The sequence below is a fragment of the Pollicipes pollicipes genome, unplaced genomic scaffold, assembly GCF_011947565.3.
Source record: "Pollicipes pollicipes isolate AB1234 unplaced genomic scaffold, Ppol_2.1 Scaffold_5724;HRSCAF=6776_pilon_pilon_pilon, whole genome shotgun sequence".
Classification (NCBI taxonomy): domain Eukaryota; kingdom Metazoa; phylum Arthropoda; class Thecostraca; order Pollicipedomorpha; family Pollicipedidae; genus Pollicipes; species Pollicipes pollicipes.
This window is the reverse complement of record NW_023596746.1, coordinates 42,081,407-42,082,883: the sequence shown is the minus strand read 5'-3', so window position 1 is coordinate 42,082,883 and position 1,477 is coordinate 42,081,407. Positions and strand designations below refer to the sequence as shown.

General features: G+C 48.1%; 1 protein-coding gene across 1 annotated transcript in view; it reads right to left on the bottom strand.

Moving 5' to 3' along the window:
• Positions 1-858: 858 nt before the first annotated feature.
• Dolk (Dolichol kinase) overlaps positions 859-1,477 on the bottom strand; it is a 13,781-nt gene continuing 13,162 nt past the window's right edge. The window contains exon 7 of the mRNA XM_037226780.1: positions 859-1,318. Coding sequence (XP_037082675.1) covers positions 1,164-1,318 — 155 coding nt within the window. The 3' untranslated portion in view covers positions 859-1,163. The remainder of the gene's footprint in view (positions 1,319-1,477) is intronic.

Sequence of the window (1,477 nt, the reverse complement as noted above, 5' to 3'; positions counted from 1 at the left end):
ATCACAGTATCGGCTGGCAATTGCTTCTTGTTTAATCCTCCGAATGTTGATGACCTGTAAAAACTGTGGTCTGCTGTTGTAAAAGAAAAACTGGAAATTGGAGTAGGATCAGCAGGCAATTTTCAAATTACCACTGAATTCGTTTCGATAGGGATGTGACCGAAATACGAACCCATCTATCTCTATATATCTCGTACAAAACACGAATAACATGGGCAGGTTATCTGGTCTCTTTATCTATATACTATCATGGTCTTTCTACGATGAATAAGGCTTTTACTGCTGTCTTACCTACATTTAGTACATCATGCTCTATGCCACACAGAAAGTTCAACGGACATTTGTTTTATTCCAACGATCAATCCAAATGAAAATTTCCAAGGGGCAATCCTGAAACAATCCAAAAATCAAGGGATCTATAGAGCGTGCTGGGGCACCTGTGATCTGCTGCACTCATGGACCATTATACGTCCCAGCAGAGTAGTCCGTTCTTCTCCCAGTCTCACCGTATTGAATCCATGGCGCCCTGACCCTAGGTCGTCGAGATCTGGGCCTGGTCTCGACAGTGTCACGTACATTGCTCGTAAACACCGATGCTCACGCTTGCTTTTGTCATACCGTAGTTCAGTATTGAAGCGGGGAAAGGCTGGCAGGCAGATGTCTTGAAAACGTTACAGCGCGGCGCTTGCAGCTGCTGTGGGCAACTCCACAAATCTGTTATCCGCAATTGGCACGGGCATACCGCCATCACCAGTGTGACTAGCTAGCCCAGGCTGCGCCGGGCCGCCCAAGCCAAAGAGCTTCCAGCCAGTTGACGCTGAGGCGATGATGGCCGGCGACTGCTCTCCAAATCAGCCATTCACATAGCGACCGGTTTTATTTCGGTGGCATAAAAAGATACCTCGTACAAAACACGATAACATGGGCACGTTAACATCCATTTATATGGCTTACCTCCACCCCACGGAGTCATACAGTGCGCATAGCAAATCCACGATCAAATCAGACAGCGTAGCACAATATCCGTTGTTTACAGTTCACTGGCCCGGTATTTTGAGCGTATCGCACCCCGCGGCGCATAGCTACGAACCGTCTGTGCCCGCCCACCACCGCCCACACACGAATTTAAGCACCCACGTCAAACGCCACCCTTGTAATCCGAGTCACCACCAACGCACAGCCGCCATCTTGAAGGCGACAACGAAGAGTGGAGGCAGCACCAGATTGTCGGCCTGGTTGGTGAAGGCCTCCGCCAATGTGGTGACGCAAACGGACACACACAGGGGCCACCACGCTTCCGGAACGACCTCAAGGTGACCTTGAACAGCGATAACATGATTAGTATCAAGAAAATAACTGTCCTCATACATGCCATAACTACATAACCATATGTTCAAATATGCGTATATATACATGCAAATATGTACACAACTACATAAATGTATGTTTGGTTGTCGCAGCGGTACGGTATCCTGTA